General features: G+C 41.8%; 1 protein-coding gene across 1 annotated transcript in view; it reads left to right on the top strand.

Annotated features, from left to right (window-relative positions):
* LOC137439239 (teneurin-3) overlaps positions 1–19,702 on the top strand; it is a 319,589-nt gene that overhangs the window by 89,212 nt on the left and 210,675 nt on the right. The window contains exon 4 of the mRNA XM_078768166.1: positions 18,380–18,595. Within this exon, the coding sequence (XP_078624292.1) occupies positions 18,380–18,595 (216 nt within the window). The remainder of the gene's footprint in view (positions 1–18,379; positions 18,596–19,702) is intronic.

Below are 19,702 nucleotides of genomic sequence, written 5' to 3'. Positions count from 1 at the left end.
TATAGATGCTTTGTGTATTTAAGACTGTAACATACCCAAGATTACACTTGGACGTGTAATCCAAGACGTGTTACAAACTCACACATCTCACCAATAATAAGTTTTAAATCAATTCTTTGCACATTTCTGCAGGGATTGCTGGTTTGTGCCATGGAAAGTGTAGAGATTGTTAATTATGTGTCGTGTTAGGTGTACTGAAGGCTAACAATGGAATTTATCAACTAATAGTTGATAGGACAATGTTTACCGCAGCAGGCTGACTCTTGAGCATTTGCCCTTCATCAGAGCAAGAGGTAACAATGGCAGCGTGAACCGCATTTCATTTTCTATGGTGTTATACATACCATACTCTTATTAACCTTTAAAAAATGAAATCCATTCTTTATCTTGTCCTCTGAAGCAGACCGACTCCAGCTTTCACCGACATGAGCATTCCATTGTAGTTGAGACTGTGTACTTGATTGTTTCGGGGCTGTTTTTTTATTCATACTATTTTTCTAACATTGAATAAGAAAGGAATTTGTATGTAAATTATATTTTAGAATAACCATGCTCAGTTCCATTCTTTCACAACTCTCTTGTCTTGCTTGTGCAACTGAGTCACTTGCTTTCAGCCCTTCCCTCCAGGATTTCAAGTCTGTTTTACACTGTGACTTCATGGTCCCCCTCATTTATTTTACTAAACTTTACATTTCCATTACTACACTTGCTGAGACCCTGTTCTAACCATTCTCCTTGTCCTTGTGATGTTCTCGGCAGTCTCCATGCCCTCTTATTGTACTTTGGCATGTCTGTTTGTCTGTTTCTTTGTCTGTGAACAAGATATCTCAAAAAGTTGTGGACGGATTTAGCAGAAGGTTGTGTTTGTGACAAGGACGAAATGATTAGATTTTGGTGAAGATCCAGATTCGGATTCGGATCCGGCTCGTATACATTTTAAAGTGATTCTTCACCATTGGGACAGAGGGCCAAAACTGATACATAGCAGGATATCTCAAAAAGTTGTCGACGGATTTGGACGAAACTTGGTGGACCGGTTTGGTGTCTGACAAGGACTAATACATTAGATTTTGGTAAAGATCTGAATATGGATTCGGATACGAGAGTTATTTAATTTTAAGTGATTCTTCACCATTGAGAGATTGGGTGAAAAGTGATATTAAAAAAAAACAAACAAAAAAAAACAAACACCTTTAGAGGCCATTTCCCCCCGCAAAGCGGGGGTTGGCCTTTTTCGGGCACCGTGGTTGTTGTTGTTTTTGTTGGTCCCCTTTTTGAAGCAATGTTTTACGGCCGGATGCCCTTCCTGCCGCCAACCTTTTTTGTCGCCTTTTACGACAAACAGGGAATTACCAGTGAACTGGTACTCAATTTGCCGACCTCGGAAGGATGACAGGCTGAGTCAACCCCCCTGGCGTTAATTCAGCGATCGACCGGGATTCGAACCCAGGATCCTAGGATCCCAAGCCGGCACCCTAACCGCTAGCCCAACACCAGGCTTAGCCCAACACTTGGGCAACACTTGGGTGAAAAGTGATATATAACATGATATTTAAAAAAAGTTATGGACGAGGTGGTTTGGTGACAATAACAAGCCGATTAGATTTTGGTTCAGGTCCGAATACAGATCCGGCCTATCAGTGAGATGGAATGTAAACCGTTCAGCCTGGCGGAGGTATGCGCTCTACCGTGTGCCGTTCTAGTTACCCTCGCCTGAAGAGAGGGTATTGCATTTGAGTCTGTTTATTTGTTTCTCTGTTTGTCCGCACAGAATAAATATGATTTTCTCTGTAACCGTTGGTCCGATTGACAGGAAATTTTCACCATATAATTTTTGGTCTCCCTCAGACAGACAAACAAACGGACTCAAATGCAATACCCTCTCCTCAGGCGAGGTCACTTGCCTTGACTCCACCCGTAGAATATTTTTTATGATAATTATGACGTCATAGGTTACGTGGTTCGACCTTCATCTTGGAAAAACCGAAAAACTTTGCACCTCTCTATCTCCGAAAGTGCTGAATAGAAAAAATTGAGACATGGCTCATTGTAAAGAACTCTCCATGGGGAATAAAATATGTTAATGATGATGTCATAAGTGCCTCCATTATGATGTCATAATTCGACGAGTACAAAACTTCATCCTGTCAAGATGAAATTTATTGAGCGTCATGTCGGCATAAATTAGAGGGAAAAAAATAATGACGACGTCATCGGTCACGCGGTTCGGCCGCCATCTTGGAAAAACCGAAAACAATTGCACCTCTATATCTCTGAAATCGCTGCATCGAAAAAATTGAGACGTGGCTCATTGTAAAGAACTCTCCCTGGGGAATAAAATATGTTAATGATGATGTCATAGGTTCCTCCAATATGATGTCATAATTCAACAAGTACAAAACTTCATCTTGTCAAGATGAAATTTATTGAGCGTCATGTAGGCATAAATTGGAGGGAAAAAAATAATGATGACGTCATCGGTCACGTGGTTCGGCCGCCATCTTGGAAAAACCGAAAAACTTTGCACCTCTATATCTCTGAAAGTGCTGCATCGAAAAAATTGAGACATGGCTCATTGTAAAGAACTCTCCATGTGGAATAACATCCGTTAATGATGATGTCATCGGTGCCCCCATTATGACGTCATAATTTGACGAGTACAAAACTTCATCCGATCAAGATGAAATTTCTTGAGCATAATCTAGGAATAAATTAGGTGAGAAAAAAATAATGATGACGTCATCGGTCACGTGGTTCGGCCGCCATATTTGCTTTAACACAAAAGCCTTAAAAACCACTGAAAATAGATCCTGGCGAGGGTTTGCAATCTCTGATCGCTCTTTCTTTTTTGTTGATGCATTGGCTCCTGCCCTTCTGTCCCTGGGCCTATTCATGGGCCTCAATACTTGTATAAATAAAACGCAAACTTTTGGATTGTTGTAAATGTACATGCATGTTGTCATGATATTTCAGCTTTATTTCCAATTGTAACATTATCCTTTCATTTCCCGAATCTAAATATCCATGCCTTCGACAGTTTCAATGACCGTGATATAAATCTTGATCAAAAGAGACATCTAAACCTGTGGAAGGACATTACGTATGAAATCCTTCAGAGCATAATGTAACTTTTCTGAAAGCTCGTCCTTTTGTGAGAGTTGCCCTAATGATGCCTTTCATCCTTCACAGAAGAAAGAAAAGGATGCACTTCAAGCAGAGTTTAGAATACTGATGCATTGATTGCATTGTGTCCAGGCACTTTGGGGGAAAAGAATGTACTTGACTAGCAAAGTGCAATCGCATGCTGTCAGTGAGTTGGTGAAGAGCTCAAACTTGAGCTCGCTCCATGTCAAAAACATTTTTGTCGCTTCTCTCTGGAGGGAGGCATCTTGTTAGAGTACGTCGTTGTTCCTGACGGAATCTGCTCTTATCATTACTCGTAAGGATTGAAATTACTTCGTAGGTCGGAAGGAGTCGTTACAATGCAGCATCTCATGCCAAATGCAGCTCGTTCACGATTTGAAGAGCCAAAAGTGGGATACTTCGCCTCACCCTCATGTTCATCAAATTTGAGTACATTTGATTTGCGGCTGCAAAAATATGTCGCTGTGAAAAAGATGTCGGAGAAAGACATTTCCCTCCGGTTGATGATTTGTACACAGCCGTAAACTCTACTGAGGACATTTCGGAAGGAAGTCTTTGGTTTCTGACGGAACGAGCAACGTGTGCAATGCTAGATTGGGGCAATTGATAAGAGGAGATACCAGTGTAGAATATTTTAAATTCAATTGAAATTCTTTCCTCCGATATACAAGATTTGTCCTCTGGCACCGCTTTTATGGGACGCTGTGCGTTTTCAGATCGGCCATTCATTTTCCCTTCCGATTGCACACAACCTTCAGCTACTCAAACCTGTTGCTTATTCTCCTAGAGACTAACAATTAAATAAATGAACAGGATTATAACTAATTAATTGACGTATGTGGGAAAATTAGATGCCCAGACCAGAAATCGAACCCAGGTCCTCTGGGGAACCGTACCAGTGCTCTGCCATCGTCCCACATCTGTCAATTAATTAGTTATAATCCTGTTCATTTATTTAATTGTGTTTCTACGCCTCCGGTGGTGTTTATAATAGAGGACATGGATTTGTCCCCCCATTGGAGGAAGGCCCTCTCGTGTTCAGGCCGTTGGTGCTCCTATGGTTGGCAGCGAGTGCCCCGGAAGCATTGACGGAAAGAGAGTGCCAATCATATGTGTGGGAAAATTGCAAGCTTGGTCAGGGTCAACCAGACACCTCAGATGGCAGAGCACTGGTGCGGTTTTCCAGAGGACCTGGGTTCGATTCCTGGCCTGGGAATGCAATATTCCCACATATGTCAATTGATTAGACTAACTTTTGCTGTGGCATGACATAATAGTGATGTATTGGTGATCTTTGTTTGTTTAACAGTCTGTCTCAAAGTTATTTAACAGAAATGGAATCTCATCATCAGACAATTCAACTTTGATGGGTTTTTTTTAGCTCACCTGAAAATAGGTTCAAGGGAGCTTATGCGATGGCGCATTGTCTGTCCGTCAGTCCGTCCGTCCGTAAACACTTGAAACTTCCTCTCTGAAACCACTGATGGGATTGTGACCAAATTTGGCACAAATGATATTTGTTGTGTTGACTAAAGTTTGTTCACAGCATTTTAAAAATCGAGGTCTAAGGGGGTTTACTGGGGGTCAAAGTGGATCCAGGTTTGACCCCCCAAAATATGAATTTGCTTTCTTCTCTGGAACTACACACACTATTTCGATGAAACTTGACCACAACCTTCACCACCCGTGATGAACCGAAGATTGTTCACGGCATAAAAAAAAAATCTGCCCCTTTGGGCGTCTACGAGGGGGTTGCCCCCCAAAATAGGTATTTGCTTTCTTCTCAGAAACTACACACCAGATTTAGATGAAACTTGACCACAACCTTTCCCACACGTGATATACCAAAGTTAGTTCACGGCATTAAAACATTTTTTTTTGCCCCTTTAGAGGTCAAAGGGGGGGGGGGGGGGAGGGAGGGTGTTCGGGTTGCCCCCAAAATAAGTATTTGCTTTCTTCTCAGAAACTACACACCCAATTTCGATGAAACTTCACCACAACCTTAAACACCCATGATGTACCAATGTTTGTTCAAGGCATTAGAAACATTGGGGTCTCATGAGGAATATGGGGTTGAGGGAGGGGGGTTGCTCCCCCAAAATAGGTGTTTTTTTTCTTTGTTTGTTTAAAGTCTTATGATTATGTTAGTATGATTATGTTAGTATGATTATATGTTATATATGTTATATGTTAGATTATGTTATTAATAGGGGGTTAACAAGGGGAGATGCAGAAAATAGGGCAAGATGAAGAAGATTGTCATGGGGACCGCAAGGCTAACCCCCGCTCTAGCAGGGAAAATGGCCTTAAAATGCATGTTGTTGTTGTTGTTGATTATGTTGGTATGATTATAACGTCTCTCCTCCACCCCACTCTCTGTGGTAGAGGATTTACCAATAGGGTGTACCTCAATCCATGCCAGCTCCTCTCCTCTACCCCTCTCTCTGTGGTAGAGGATTTACCAATAGGGTGTACCTCAATCCCTGCCAGCTCCTCTCCTCTACCCCTCTGACTGGGATAGAGGATTTTCCAATAGATGAACCCCTCCCAGCTCCCCACCCCTCCCACCCCCCCCCCCCCCCCACTCCGCAAATTTAAATTTGAAATATCTGACATTTTTAATTGAGAATAAGAGTTTATTAAACCTGAATCAATCAATCAAACACTGAATTGAGACAGTGATGTATTCGATGTTTGAGAGCAGTTTCCATGCTATTAAGTAGAAATAATATCATGTCAAATTTAAAATTTTACATTGGACTCAAGTGATCCTTTTATTAAAATCCCAAATTGCAAAGTCTTGAACGCAGGTCCCTGTGTCCCAAATCGGAGTTTATATTGGGAATCCCACGATATGGGACGGTTCATAACTCTCCTCCCCAATGGGAATCTGATGACTTCTTAACGATTCTAACCCTCATCTCCTAAAGTCTAAACACTGTTTAAATTGTTAAATATGAAGGATTGTGTTTTGAGATTTCTACCTAATCTGCTTCAGTCGTCAAACCTGACACATTTAATGAACTCGGCTTTCCTGTCTTATTTATTAGCCTTTTGCAACTTGCCAAAACCTGAAATGTTAAACTTCAATCAAATCTTACCCCTGACATTTCTCTGCAGAGTAGGTCGGTCATTCCACATAATTATTTTCCTTCTCCGCCTTTGCCCAGATTCCATTCTACCAATGCTTGATGCTCTTCGTCTGAACCATTAACATCCCATCTTAGGAATAATTCGCACTTTGATAAATCCCAGAAGCTGAAAGAACACTGATCGTGTCTCCATAAACTTCCCAGTAGGCAAACACCTTGCACACATGATGTGGAAGGAGAGTGCATGGCTTCGTTTTGCAAACTTTATACATTCTATCGATCGATATTTAAATATGTTGTTGCCAATGAAATGTATTCTGAAGGGGAATCGAAGATGTTTGATTTGACTTGTGTACTCTTCCCTTAGAGCTTTGTTTTCTTGTAAATTTGAACATCCCCCCCCCCCCCCCTCCCCACACACACAGTGTCCATTCCTCATCACCCCTTTGTGACGTGCTTGTTCCGCTAGACAACCCAAGTTCATGACCCAAACTTGAAAAACTCCCCTCAAAATCCTGTTTTTTTTTGGAGAGTGGGGGGGGGGGAGGGTTTGGGGGGGAGGGGGTGGGGTTTCCACGTCAAAAGCATTTTCTTCGACAATTGTTTTAAACTTAGGTACCGGTACCGTTTGGGTCACGAGGCGAATATGATTTCAAATTTTAGGTCGTCGTCAAAAAAGTTTGGGAATCACTGCACTGGATATTGAAAGATCATCTGTGATTCCAAATTTTGGGTCATGGACAAAAAAGTTTGGAAATCACTGCGCTAGATATTGAAAGATCATCTGTGATTCCAAATTTTGGGTCATGGACAAAAAAGTTTGGGAATCACTGCACTGGATATTGAAAGATCATCTGTGATTCCAAATTTTGGGTCATGGACAAAAAAGTTTGGAAATCACTGCGCTAGATATTGAAAGATCATCTGTGATTCCAAATTTTGGGTCATGGACAAAAAAGTTTGGGAATCACTGCACTGGATATTGAAAGATAATTATTTGTGATTCCAAATTTTGGGTCATGGACAAAAAAGTTTGGAAATCACTGCACTGGATATTGAAAGATCATTTGTGATTCCAAATTTTGGGTCATGGACAAAAAAGTCTGGAAATCACTGTGCTAGATATTGAAAGATAATTTGTGATTCCAAATTTTGGGTCATGGACAAAAAAGTCTGGAAATCACTGCGCTAGATATTGAAAGATAATTTGTGATTCCAAATTTTGGGTCATGGACAAAAAAGTCTGGAAATCACTGCGCTAGATATTGAAAGATAATTTGTGATTCCAAATTTTGGGTCATGGACAAAAAAGTCTGGAAATCACTGCACTAGATATTGAAAGATCATTTGTGATTCCAAATTTTGGGTCATGGACAAAAAAGTTTGGGAATCACTCCGCTAGATATTGAAAGATCATCTGTGATTCCAAATTTTGGGTCATGGACAAAAAAGTTTGGAAATCACTGCACTGGATATTGAAAGATAATTTGTGATTCCAAATTTTGGGTCATGGACAAAAAAGTTTGGAAATCACTGCGCTAGATATTGAAAGATCATTTGTGATTCCAAATTTTGGGTCATGGACAAAAAAGTTTGGGAATCACTGCACTGGATATTGAAAGATCATTTGTGATTCAAAATTTGGGTCATGGACAAAAAAGTCTGGAAATCACTGCGCTAGATATTGAAAGATAATTTGTGATTCCAAATTTTGGGTCATGGACAAAAAAGTCTGGAAATCACTGCGCTAGATATTGAAAGATCATTTGTGATTCCAAATTTTGGGTCATGGACAAAAAAGTCTGGAAATCACTGCACTAGATATTGAAAGATCATTTGTGATTCCAAATTTTGGGTCATGGACAAAAACGTTGGGGAATCACTGTGCTAGATATTGAAAGATTATTTGTGATTCCAAATTTTGGGTCATGGACAAAAAATTTTGGGAATCACTGCACTGGATATTGAAAGATAATTTGTGATTCCAAATTTTGCGTTGTGGACAAAGTTTGGGAATCACTGCTGGATATTGAAAGATCATTTGCGATTCTAAATTTTGGGTCATGGACAAAAACGTTTGGGAATCACTGCACTGGATATTGAAAGATAATTTGTGATTCCAAATTTTGTGTTGTGGGCAAAACAGTTTGGGAATCACTGCTAGATATTGAAAGATAATTTGTGATTCCAAATTTTGGGTCATGGACAAAAAAAGTTTGGGAATCACTGCGCTGGACATTGAAAGATAATTTGTGATTCCTAATTTTGAGTTGTGGACAAAACAGTTTGGGAATCACTGCCAGATATTGAAAGATAATTTGTGATTCCAAATTTTGGGTCATGGACAAAAAAGTTTGGGAATCACTGCTGGATATTGAAAGATAATTAATTTGTGATTCCAAATTTTGAGTTGTGGACAAAACAGTTTGGGAATCACTGCTAGATATTGAAAGATAATTTGTGATTCCAAATTTTGGGTCATGGACAAAAAAGTTTGGAAATCACTGCGCTAGATATTGAAAGATCATTTGTGATTCCAAATTTTGGGTCATGGACAAAAAAGTTTGGAAATCACTGCGCTAGATATTGAAAGATCATTTGTGATTCCAAATTTTGGGTCATGGACAAAAAAGTTTGGGAATCACTGCACTGGATATTGAAAGATCATTTGTGATTCAAAATTTGGGTCATGGACAAAAAAGTCTGGAAATCACTGCGCTAGATATTGAAAGATAATTTGTGATTCCAAATTTTGGGTCATGGACAAAAAAGTCTGGAAATCACTGCGCTAGATATTGAAAGATCATTTGTGATTCCAAATTTTGGGTCATGGACAAAAAAGTCTGGAAATCACTGCACTAGATATTGAAAGATAATTTGTGATTCCAAATTTTGGGTCATGGACAAAAACGTTGGGGAATCACTGTGCTAGATATTGAAAGATTATTTGTGATTCCAAATTTTGGGTCATGGACAAAAATTTTTGGGAATCACTGCACTGGATATTGAAAGATAATTTGTGATTCCAAATTTTGCGTTGTGGACAAAGTTTGGGAATCACTGCTGGATATTGAAAGATCATTTGCGATTCTAAATTTTGGGTCATGGACAAAAACGTTTGGGAATCACTGCACTGGATATTGAAAGATAATTTGTGATTCCAAATTTTGTGTTGTGGGCAAAACAGTTTGGGAATCACTGCTAGATATTGAAAGATAATTTGTGATTCCAAATTTTGGGTCATGGACAAAAAAAGTTTGGGAATCACTGCGCTGGACATTGAAAGATAATTTGTGATTCCTAATTTTGAGTTGTGGACAAAACAGTTTGGGAATCACTGCCAGATATTGAAAGATAATTTGTGATTCCAAATTTTGGGTCATGGACAAAAAAGTTTGGGAATCACTGCTGGATATTGAAAGATAATTAATTTGTGATTCCAAATTTTGAGTTGTGGACAAAACAGTTTGGGAATCACTGCTAGATATTGAAAGATAATTTGTGATTCCAAATTTTAAGTTGTGGACAAAAAAGTTTGTGAATCACTGCTGGATATTGCAAGATAATTTGTGATTCCAAATTTTGGGTCATGGACAAAAAAGTTTGGGAATCACTGCTGGATATTGAAAGATAATTAATTTGTGATTCCAAATTTTGGGTCATGGACAAAAAAGTTTGGGAATCACTGCTGGATATTGAAAGATAATTCGTGATTCCAAATTTCGGGTCATGGACAAAAAAGTTTGGGAATCACTGCTGGATATTGAAAGATAATTTGTGATTCCAAATTTTGGGTCATGGACAAAAAAGTTTGTGAATCACTGCTGGATAAAAAATAAAAAATATAAATAAATAAATGAATCACTGCTGATTCACTGCTGAATCACTGCTGCTGAATGACTGACTGAAAAAAAATGAATCTGTGAATCACTGCTGGATATTGAAAGATAATTTGTGATTCCAAATTTTGGGTTGTGGACACAAAAGTTTGTGAACCACTGCACTGGATATTGAAAGAACATTTTCTATAACATTTCTCTCATTCTCTATAACATTCTGTGGTCCAGCTGCTCTCCAAACCTCAACACTGTATCCAACAAACAAATCCAATTATTTACACCATGGACCTTACTGTTTCAATTCAGACTGTTTTTTCCAATTAAACCACAACAGGTATTGTATCACTTCGACAATTACATGATGAAAAGTATTTCCACTTTGCAGGTGCTATGACCCAGACTTACACTTCCATGGCTAACAATAGCGCCACTCTAACACCTGTCTTTATACCACCTCTTTGTCCCCATCTCTCTCCCATCTCTCCTCTCTGTACAGTAATTGCACCTTGAATCGCACGCACTCTCCCTTGCTGCTAATTGCTTTTTGTGAGCCTCTTCGCACGGTTGGCAGGTTGCAAACTTGAAACTGTAGCTACGGTTGCTATTTATTTTTTCCATTTGTCTGCCTATGAATAGAAGGTGATTGCATTATTGCTCACGAGTATGCAATAGTTTGTATCACTAGGGAAAGTGGGATTTCTGAATCGTCCATGGCAATAGTAACAAGAAAAAGAGCAATCAAAGATTGCAAACCCTTGCCAGGATGTATTTTCAGTGGTTTTTAAGGCTTTTGTGTTAAAACAAATATGGCGACCGAACCACGTGACGGATGACGTCATTATTTTTTCAAAAACAATTTATTCCTAGATTATGCTCAAGAAATTTCATCTTGATCGGATGAAGTTTTGTACTTGTCGAATTATGACGTCATAATGGAGACACCTATGACATCATCATTAACATATTTTATTCCCCATGGAGAGTTCTTTACAATGAGCCATGTCTCAATTTTTTCTATTCAGCACTTTCGGAGATATAGAGGTGCAAAGTTTTTCGGTTTTTCCAAGATGGCGGCCGAACCACGTGATCTATGACGTCATAATTATCATGAAAAATTACACAGGTAGAGTTGCACCTATGGTGAAAATTTCCTGTCAATCGGACCAACGGTTGCAGAGAAAATCATATTTATTCTGTGCGGACAAACAAACAAACAAACAGACAAACAAACAAACAGACTCAAATGCAATACCCTCTCCTCAGGCGAGGGTAATAATTGTAATAATAATAATAAGAATAATAATAATAATAATAATAACAATATGTGTCATGCCAAGTCATACCAAAGACTTTTAAAATGGTACGTGCTGCTTCCTTGCTTGAAAAGGATGGAGCACAGACAATCCCCATTGGTTGGCATCCATGGGGAAGAGGAAATTCCTCTTGAGGAAATGCCCTGCTGAGTGCGGTGAGAAAGAGGATGCCATTGTTATGACGTCACTGGTACCCAGAGTATCCTGGTTAGTGACACGGTAGTGATGGCACTTCCCCAAGCTCAGTGGCTGTTTCAAGTGTTTGTCTTGTCAGTGTGTGTGTGTGTGTGTGTGTGTGTGTGTGTGTGTGTGTGTGTGTGTGTGTGTGTGTGTGTGTGTGTGTGTGTGTGTGTGTGTGTGTGTGTGTGTGTGTGTGTGTGTACGTACGTACTCTATTACGAGCCTTAGCCCAAGTATTAAAAAACAAAACAAAAACAAAACAGAGACCCTAGATATCCACACACAGCAGACACAGGTGTGCACTCTCGTGATACCGGTGGTTAGTGATGCAACTGGTCCAATTGATAAATGAGTCGATATAACTAAACATCCCGGGCATCTTGAAGCCATCCGAAGTGTAAGAAGTTATCTTGGGCTGAGCAATGTGTATTGTTGTTTATCAAAATAATAATGATAATAACAGCATACCTGCACCATTATCATTGTATTTACGAATTTTGGTGAATTTAAATCCCATTTTGAATTTTCGATTGAAACCCTTTCACACACAACACAGACATTGCGATTGATAGTTTTCGTCTTAAAAATGGCACAGTGATATAAACATGGTCAGGGGCTCCAGGTGATGTGCACTATTGTTTAAAACAACACGAGATAAATCTGTGCCACTGGTTGGCATCTCCATTTGAACTTGCGACAAACACTGATGCAAGGTCTCTCGGGTTGTTAAACGAGTACTTTGTGTAATTAACAGGTGCTGTAATGAATCGTTATATGTGTGCTTGGGTGTTTGTTCCAAGGCTGTGGGAAACCTGGCTTATGATAGAAAGGTATCTCGAGATGGAAGCTTCTCGTGTTTTGCTAAACCTAAAAGTAGGGGTTAACTCGTCTGCTCGCTCAAAGATTACATCTTTCGGCTTTGCAAGACCTGGCGCCGTCTTGGGTTAAGCATCACTCGGCCCGGAAGATCGGGCTGATTGCGTGTAACTAATGCTGTTAGTTTCTTCCCATGGCATGCACGAACAATGTACAGTGAGGCATAACGCAAACAGCCGGCCATGCTTCGCACTCCTTGTTCTTAATTTGGCTGCAGCAGACGGAATCCTATTTCGTTATGTAATTGTACACAGCCATATGGTTCATTCACCCTCCTCAATTGCCTGCAGGAAGAGAGAGGGAGGGGAGAGAAGGAAAGAGAGAGAGAGGGCAGGAGATGGAGGGAGGGAGGGGGGGGGGGTGGGAGAGGAGGGGAGAGGAAGAGAAAGAGAGAGAAAGAGGGAGAGACAGAAAGAGACAGCGAGAGACAGCGAGAGACAGGGAGAGACAGCGAGAGACAGGGAGAGACAGGGAGAGAGAGGGAGAGAGAGGGGTGGGTTGAGAGGAGGAGACAGGGGGGGGGGGGGAAGAAGTGGGTGGGTGGGGGGTGGGGAGATAGAGGGAGAAAGGAATAGAGGGAGAGATTGAAGAAGATAGAAAGGGAGAGAGAGGGGGGAGAGACTGGGGGAGACTGGGGGAGACTCAGGGAGACTGGGGGAGACTGAGAAAGACTGAAAAGGACTGAGAGAGGCTGAGACTGTTTTATCTCTTATTAAAAAATTCAAAACGCACAAAGAAGTGTCTATGTCTTCTACAAGCCCATGCCCTTTCAAAACCACCCCTCCTATGTGCCCCCCTCTCGGCTTCCCCCTTCTGGCTTTCCCCTCATCCAGGGTCTCTCAGCTTCCCCTCATCTTGCCCCCTCTTGACTTCCTCCTCGTCCTGCCCCTCTCAGATTCTTCCTCGGCCTACTCTCTCCCATCATCCCCTTTTCCCTCCCCCTTCCATCTTCCAGCTCATCCCACTCCTTCCCATATTCCTCCTCACCCTGCCCCTCCCATCTTCCCCCTCGTCCTGCTCTTCCCATCTCCCCCCCTGGCCCACCCTTTACCATCCCTCTTGCCCCGCCCCACTTAGTTCCCCCCACACAAACCCCTCCCATCTGCCACCACTGCTCTGAGTCTCCCACCTGTCCGCACCCTCCCAACACCTCCTCCCCATCCCTCACTGTGTAGATCTCAACCATCTGAGTCCTCTGCTCCAACCTGACAGATCTCTCAATCCGGGCTGCCACTGACAGCGCAGACATCATCTGTTTACCAAAATCCTTCCTTCCACAGGACATCTCTGACTCTTGTATCTCTCTCCCTGGCTATTGCCCCTCTGATTTGATCGACCTGAACCCCATCCTGGTGGCTGAGTCTCACTGTACATCAAGAACTCCATTTCTCACTCTCCATGTACTACTCTTACACCTCCCAAACCCCACAGGAGTATCTTTGGCTGTGACTACTCTTCCGCTCACACCCCTTGTTACCTCCGCCACCAAAGGTCGACTGAGGTTATGTTTTCACCTCTGTCTGTCTGTTTGTCTGTCTGTGAAAAGGGTATCTCAAAAAGTTGTGGACGGATTTGGACGAAACCTGGTAGAGAGGTCGTGTGTGTCTCAAGGACGAAATGATTACATTTGGGTGAAGATCCAGATTTGGATCTGCTTTAAAAAAAAAGTGATTCTTCAACATTGAGTGAAAGGGCTAAAACTGATGCAAAGCATGATATCTCAAAAAGTTATCGACAGATTCAGACGAAACTTGGTGGATGAGTGGGTGAGGTGCCGATTCGATTTTGGTCCAGGTCCGAATCCAGATCCGGATAATCTACCACGTGCTCTACCACGTGCCGTTCTAGTTTGTCTGTGTGTTGTACATCTACATCTTTCTCATCATCTACATCAGACAACATGGACCAATATTTAACCACTCATCCCAACTCTCTTGTCCTCCCTCATATGTGGTGATTTCAATTGTCACCATGCAAATTGGCTGGGTGTCCAAAGCCAGCCGCCGACTGGGCATTCTCCGTCTGCAACGCTTTATTATTCTACGACAGCAGGAACCCTTTATAAGAACAAGGGAGGAGCACACAAAAGGAAATATAGTAATACTTCTCAAAGCAATAGAAAAAATATATATAGAAGTACACAGAAGCAGCACACAAACAACAAAACCCAACAATCACGTGTAATACAGTATTCTCTTTTTTTGCATGTGTCTTACTTCATTTTGCATCCTCATTGACACTCAGATAAACATGCAATATGTTTGTGAAGCACAACATGCTGTCTTTTGATTCAACCCGGCCATCAGCAAAGCGAAGCAAAACTACAGTTTAATCCCCTCAACCACAATACTCTTAACCCATAAAGTGCTGGATTTACTGGTTAGTAGACCAGAAATGCTTTTTTGTCATCGGCTTTTCTCCACCAATTAGAAGCAAGCTTCCATAAGCTACCCCGTGTATTATACATTGCAAGTAAGGTCATGATTAGTTACAGTCACGTGAAAAAGTAAGTTCACCCCATGTAAAGTTTTGACTTTTTCAACATATTTCAACATTCAGCTATTTCATCTTCATTTCAACAATATTGATAGATCAAGGTGATATAATATAACAAATATCATGAAACATTTACATTTTGTAGTCCATTGTATAATTTAAATAAACATAAATGCAAATTTCGCATGTGGAAAAAGTAAGTACACCCCTACATTTATCACTACTTCAAATACCGAAAATTAGAATCAGGTGCACCAGCTCAGGTGCAAATGATTAGAACATCGTTAGAGAGGATCTTGGAGGAACCTGTCTTATTTAAACATCAGACATTAGTTTGGTTTGCTCTTTGTTGTTGAAGTGTGCGGCGTCACCATGCCGAGATCAAAAGAGCTCTCTGAGGCCTTCAGAAAAAAGGTTATAGATGCCTACGAGTCTGGGAAGGGATTTAAAAAGATCTCCAAACAATTCGAAATCAGTCATTCGACTGTCCGGAAGATCATCTACAAGTGGAGAAGATTCCAAACAACTGTCAACTTGTTCAGGCCAGGCCGCCCCAGCAAGTTCAGCCCGAGAGCAGACCGCAAGATGCTGAAAGAAGTCTCTAAGAATCCCAGAATGTCATCACGGGACCTACAGGTAGCTCTTGCCACTGTTGATGTCAAAGTGCACGAGTCTACCATTAGAAAGAGGCTGCACAAATTTGATGTACATGGGAGGTGTGCCAGGAGGAAACCTTTGCTGTCCAGAAAGAACATCAGGGCAAGACTAAAGTTTGCCAATGAACACCAAGGCAAAGACCGGCACTTCTGGAACAATGTGCTCTGGACAGATGAGTCAAAGGTAGAGCTATTTGGCCACAGTACCAGAAGAAATGTTTGGCGAAAACCAAAGACAGCGTTTGACCACAAGAACCTGATACCAACTATAAAGCATGGTGGTGGAAATATTATGGTTTGGGGCAGCTTTGCTGCATCAGCACCTGGGCAGCTCACCATCATATAATCCACTATGAATTCTTCATTGTACCAGAGGGTGCTTGAGGATAATGTGAGGCCATCTGTCGGAAAGTTGAAGCTCAACCGAAGGTGGACCTTGCAACATGACAATGACCCTAAACATACCAGTAAATCCACCAAGGAATGGCTGAAAAGAAAGAAATGGAGGGTTCTGGAATGGCCAAGTCAAAGCCCGGATCTAAATCCCATCGAGATATTGTGGGGGGGATTTGAAACGAGCTGGGCATGCAAGAAACCCCTCAAACATCGCACAGCTGAAAGAATTCTGCATGGAGGAGTGGGCAAAAATTTCTCCCAGTCGATGTCAGAGACTGGTAGACAGTTATAAGAAACGCCTATTTGAGGTTGTTTCTGCCAAAGGGGGCAATACCACCTATTAGAGCCAAGGGTGTACTTACTTTTTCCACATGCGAAATTTGCATTTATGTTTATTTAAATTATACAATGGATGACAAAATGTAAATGTTTCATGATATTTGTTATATTATATCCCCTTTATCTATTAATATTGTTGAAATGAAGATCAAATAGCTGTATGTTGAAATATGTTGAAAAAGTCAAAACTTTACATGGGGTGTACTTACTTTTTCACGTGACTGTATTTGGGTGGACGTCAGGTTAAACTCATTTGCATACAAATAGCAGCTAGAACACGCCCATATAATGACCATATTTGGCAGGGCCACGATCATGGCCCGACACACTTTATGGGTTAAAAGACAGCGACAAATTGCAATTCAACGTGTGGCCCTGAATGGGTTTCTCTCATCTCCTCTTCCTGTTCAGGCTGGAGTTCCCCAAGGTAGTGTTCTGGGCCCTGTGCTTTTTCTGGTCTTCATCAATGATCTCTCTGACTCTCTTGAAAATCCTCTCTATCTCTTTGCTGACGACTCTACTCTCTGTCGCTCCATTCTTCATCCCTCAGATCGGCAGTCTGCAGCCTCCTCACTCTCTGCAGACCTGGACAAAATCACAGACTGGTCAAACAAGTGGAACATGTCTTTCAATCCTGACAAATCTCACACTCTTACAATGTCTCTCCGAAAGGACCGACTGGACAACCCTCCCATCTACTTTCTCAACAATCCTCTCCAAGAAGTTCTGTCGTTCAAGCTTTTCGGTCTCACTATCTGCCATGATCTTTCTTGGGAAAACCACATTTCCAAGCTGGCCTCCAAAGCCAGTCGCCGACTGGGCATCCTCCGTCGTGCGAAGTCCTTCCTTGGCACACCTGAGCTCCTCACCACATACAAGGCTTTCATCCGCAGCTCAATGGAATACTGTTCCCCCCTCTGGGCTGGTGCTCCTGCCTCACACCTTGCTCGGCTTCACGCTGTTGAGGCCAAAGCTTTCAGAATCATTGGAATCTCCTGCGATGTAGTCAACGCCGAGGGCCTTTCACTCACTCACCGCAGGCAGGTTGGTGGTCTTTCTGTCTTCTACCGACTCCTCTCCGGCCTTGCTCCCCCAGCTCTCTCTGTGCTCTGTCCCCCCCAATATTCCTTCAGGTCGCACAAGATCTGCCTGCAACCCTCTTATGGTTAAACTGCCAAAGTCTAGGCTCTCTGCTCACCTTCACTCTTTCATTCCCCTTTTCTCCCGCCTCTGGAACAAACTCCCCCACTCCCTTCAATCCCACTCCTCCCTCCAGGTCTTTAAAACAGCTGTTCACCACCATCTCTTATCGTCCCCCATCGAAAACCTTGATCTTTTCTACCCCCGGTAATTCACCCCAGAGTCCTTGCAGTGTTCATATGTTTTAATCCTCTCCCACCTCCCCCCAAGTCCTCCCGATGTCCCTGCTCTCAAATGTTGTGTTTGTGTCCTTCCCCCTCTTCCCCCTCTCTTTTGTGTCCTTCCCCCTCTCTCCCCATCTTGTCTGCCGCTCCCCTTGTTTTTTGTGTTTTGTGTGTCGGTTTGTCTTTTTGTGTGATTAATGTTAGCTCTTTCACGAGCCTCGATCTTGTATACAAAAAAAAAAAAAAAAAATTCTTCTCAGGTAAACCTTCAAATTTTGCTTTCAAGTCTTGTAAATCAAGTCTCAGAAGAAATGTCTAGCACGTGATTTGTGGGTAAGATCCAATGAGCTAGCCTCCACTGGAGGTCCCCAGTTCTTTTGGGAAATAAGCTTTTGATAAAAACTATCCATTGAGTTTCAGAGACGGATTCATCCTACAGCAAAAAAGCCCACTTCCTGACTTTCAAGTTAGAGATGATACAAAATAAACTTACCTATTTGAGCTCAAGTCTCAGTCACAATGAAGTGGGTTGAAGTTCATGCCTTTTTTTTTTTTCTTTTTTTAAAAATCACTGCTGGCTTGAAGTTTTATTGGTTATTGGTGCTTTTAAATTATATAAAGCCGGCCTTCTTACTTGCTCACAATCCCAGGCTCCTAGGTCTTCAACATTTCCTGCCTTTTCAGGTCACTCTGCTTTGACGTCTCATTCCTCCAGTCCAGTGGAAAGTCAGGAGGGTCTGCTGTCCCCTCCCGAACCGGGGCCAGGGCTCGCTGGAGATGTAAACGGGGTGGCCTCATTCCCGGCTCCTGGCCCGGACTCGGATTCTGATTCTGAGCTCTTGGGGAGACACCCATTTCTCATAAAGGTCAACCCGAGGTCACTGCATTCAGATAGGACAGGTAAGATTAGTGGAGATGGCATGCGGAGAGATTGATGGTGTATGGAGGTTTATGTGATAGTTTCCATATGTGCAGCTCAGTCATCGGCCTGTTCATAAGTAACTTAAAATTATGAACTATATCACAAACATAAGAAACTATCTGAAAATGCAAAGCCTGTCCATGTCTGCTTTGTATTCGGACTTCTTCTTCCAAATGCTAAGCATGATGAAAACAGCTAAAATATTGACAAATTTTAGGTGACCTTGACCTTTTGACCACAAAAGCAATAGGCTTCAGTGACTCAATATGCAAATTCTTTTAATTTCAGGCCAATCAGATGGAAATGAATGATTTTATTCAACCTTGACCGTTGTTTGACCTTTGAGTAGATTATTAATATTCCATCTACATATTCTCAAAATAAAACTTTGTTGAAAATTTGATGACAAACGCTCAAATGGCAAAAAAGTTACGGCCTGGACAAACACCCAGACAGACGGACAGAAGCGATTCCAAAACCCGTCTCCTGCTGCAGGGTGCGTTGGGTGGGAGTAGGGATGGGGGTGGAGAGGGGGGGGGCGGGGGGGTTAATAAGCACCTCTTCGTCTTCTGCTGCATTATAGTCTCGGACGCCTTAGTCCTCCATTCAAATATCTATGAATAATGTTTTTAGTGTGAGCACATTGCCATAAGCCATTTATTTATTTTATATTTTTGGGATACAAAGTCGAGGCTTGTGGAAGAGATAGAACACAGAAAGAATCATGACACAACAGAACAAAAAGGACAGTCGAAGGATGGGTTGAGCTGGGTTGAGGGACAAAATAAAGGGAGACTTGGACAAAATATGGGGGGGGGGGGGGGGGGGGGAATGAGGGATGGAGGAAGATGCGTGCGGTGGACAAGATGGATACAGAAGCAAACCCTCAGGAAGGAACAACTGAAAATTTGGAAAGAGATATGGTAGAGGTAGAAAAGGTCATCGTTTTGAATTGGGGACGATCTGAGATGGTGGGGAACAGCTGTTTTGAAGAAGAAAGATTGAAGAGAATGTTGGTTCCACAAGTGGGGGAAAAAGAGGAACAAATGAGTGGAGGTGAGCAGTGATTCTGGATTCTGGAGGTG

Source organism: Myxine glutinosa, chromosome 14 (assembly GCF_964187855.1).
Source record: "Myxine glutinosa chromosome 14, kmMyxGlut1.1, whole genome shotgun sequence".
NCBI classification, from domain to species: Eukaryota; Metazoa; Chordata; class Myxini; order Myxiniformes; family Myxinidae; genus Myxine; species Myxine glutinosa.
The sequence above is the reverse complement of the archived record's forward strand: the minus strand, read 5'-3'. Positions and strand labels throughout refer to the sequence as shown.